General features: G+C 57.6%; 2 protein-coding genes across 2 annotated transcripts in view; both read right to left on the reverse strand.

Annotated features, from left to right (window-relative positions):
• Nucleotides 1–597: 597 nt before the first annotated feature.
• On the reverse strand, nucleotides 598–1,714 carry CHLNCDRAFT_139004 (hypothetical protein; the record flags this gene model as incomplete). The annotated part of the gene is made up of 5 exons (XM_005842599.1): nucleotides 598–608; nucleotides 770–921; nucleotides 1,015–1,264; nucleotides 1,395–1,526; nucleotides 1,663–1,714. The coding sequence occupies 5 exons, from the start codon at nucleotides 1,712–1,714 to the stop codon at nucleotides 598–600; spliced, it is 597 nt and encodes a 198-aa protein (XP_005842656.1).
• Nucleotides 1,715–1,737: 23 nt separating this feature from the next.
• Nucleotides 1,738–1,803, reverse strand: part of CHLNCDRAFT_139005 (hypothetical protein) — a gene marked incomplete at both ends in the record, with an annotated part of 1,390 nt that continues 1,324 nt past the window's right edge. The window contains one exon of the mRNA XM_005842600.1: nucleotides 1,738–1,746. Coding sequence (XP_005842657.1) covers nucleotides 1,738–1,746 — 9 coding nt within the window. The remainder of the gene's footprint in view (nucleotides 1,747–1,803) is intronic.

A 1,803-nucleotide genomic window follows, 5' to 3' on the forward strand; every position in this document is an offset into this window, starting at 1 on the left:
ACATTGAGCGTGTAGAATATGCCCATGCCCAGCGCTTCAGTCGACCAAAATTGTTCTGCATTGAGGTAGCGGTTGCAAACACAGTGTGATCCGTTTCTTTTCCCTCATTTCTCTTCCTGTGCCACCAGAACACCACCACAAGGCCTCTTGCTTGCCTGAGAATGTCTTTTTCCGCAGCTCCACGAAACGCCGCGCTTCAAACACCAACGGGCCCCAGGAGACATCCTCTGGAAGTTGTCCAGCAATGGCATCCTGCTCGTGCTCCGATACCAGTTGTGTGCTGCATGATCAGGTACACAGCGGCACCGCAAGGCTGTGTGGACGGAAAACAATGGAAACCAACTAATCCTGATCAAGATCCTAATCAGAAAGATCCTTTCAAGCATGCGTTCCACCCACCTGGAGCTAGAAAGACCTTCACCTCTTGCTGGTTGAAGACCGTCCGTGGGAAATGGCCCAGGTGCATGTGCACTCACGCTGGGCATGTCCACAGCCGTCGGAGGCGGCCCGGCTGCATCCCTGCATGTACCCCGACACAAAGATGGGGTCACTGCTGCATGCAATGCGGCCGCTGGGCACATAACGTTCGTTGTGCATCTAGGGCATACCTGGCGCCATTAGCGCGATGCAGGGAGGATGCCGCAACAAAGTCCTGCAGGGATGTGGTCCGCCGATACTGCCGTGCAAACTCTGCAGCGTCAGCGTGAAGCTTGCCAAGTGGGTGGATAAAGAGGGTTGCAATTGCAGCGCATCCACTGCTCCGACCCACCTGTCCGCAGGCGAACCTCAAACGTCCAATCTTTTCGCATGAGGTACACCATGCCCACCCTAAATGAGTTGTTGGGCATCATCCACGCAAGCAGGGGGATCCACAGCGAGCAAATGCCGGCATAGCTTAGCATAATGGTGCGGTAAGCCGCCCTGCAGGGCAGGGGCAGCCAAGATACTTCAACAAGGGCCATCCTTACGGCCGGCTCGCTGGCAGGTCGGTGGGGGACGCAGTCTGCAACCCACTGTGAAGAACCCGAGTTCTCGAAGATGAGCATCAACAGATACATGACGATGCCACACCCAGTGAAGCCTGCCACAAAAACAGAGGCCACCAGGCCTCGGCTGCGTGGAAAGAGGGCAGATATGTGGAACTGGGCCAAGTGGAAGGTGATGTTTCCCAGGCCAAGCAAGATGGCCGCGGGGATGAAGGCATTGACGCCACCGGAGGAGGACACGCCAAACAGCACCAGCGCTGCCATGTTCAGGACCACCCCTGCAACAGCACAGCAGCAATGTGAGCGGGGCACGCAGCGGTGTAAAGGGTGGGTTCTAGGTAAGAACGTTATGCTGAGCATGCACGAAGGCGCTGCGGCCCTCCAACAACCCACGGCCACCAGGCCTACCCAGTATGCCTGTCAGCTTGGGCCCCAGGAAATCCAATACAAATCCCATGACCACGGGCCCACAGTTGAGCGTGAAGATGCCCAGCGTCCACAGCAGCTGTAGGCTGCTCTCCTGCGGCGTGCACACCTCGCCTGCATGGCAATATGCGCATGCATCCTTGCAGGGGCAGCAAGTCGGACGGTCCACCGAGTTCCATTGTGCGTGATGCAGGGGAAGCATGATGCACCCACTCGGAATCGCCCGCCATCAGCGATCGGCGGCGCTCACCTTCGGCCAGGTCGGAGCAGCCTTCATCAAAGTTGCCCAACTGTTGCAGCATCCCTGCAGGCCCGGTTTACAATGCTACGTGAACTGCGGTGCAGGCAAGGCACCACACTGGCGAGTCCAGCAAAAACAAGCACCGACAAG

This window comes from Chlorella variabilis (assembly GCF_000147415.1).
Source record: "Chlorella variabilis unplaced genomic scaffold CHLNCscaffold_225, whole genome shotgun sequence".
NCBI lineage: Eukaryota > Viridiplantae > Chlorophyta > Trebouxiophyceae > Chlorellales > Chlorellaceae > Chlorella > Chlorella variabilis.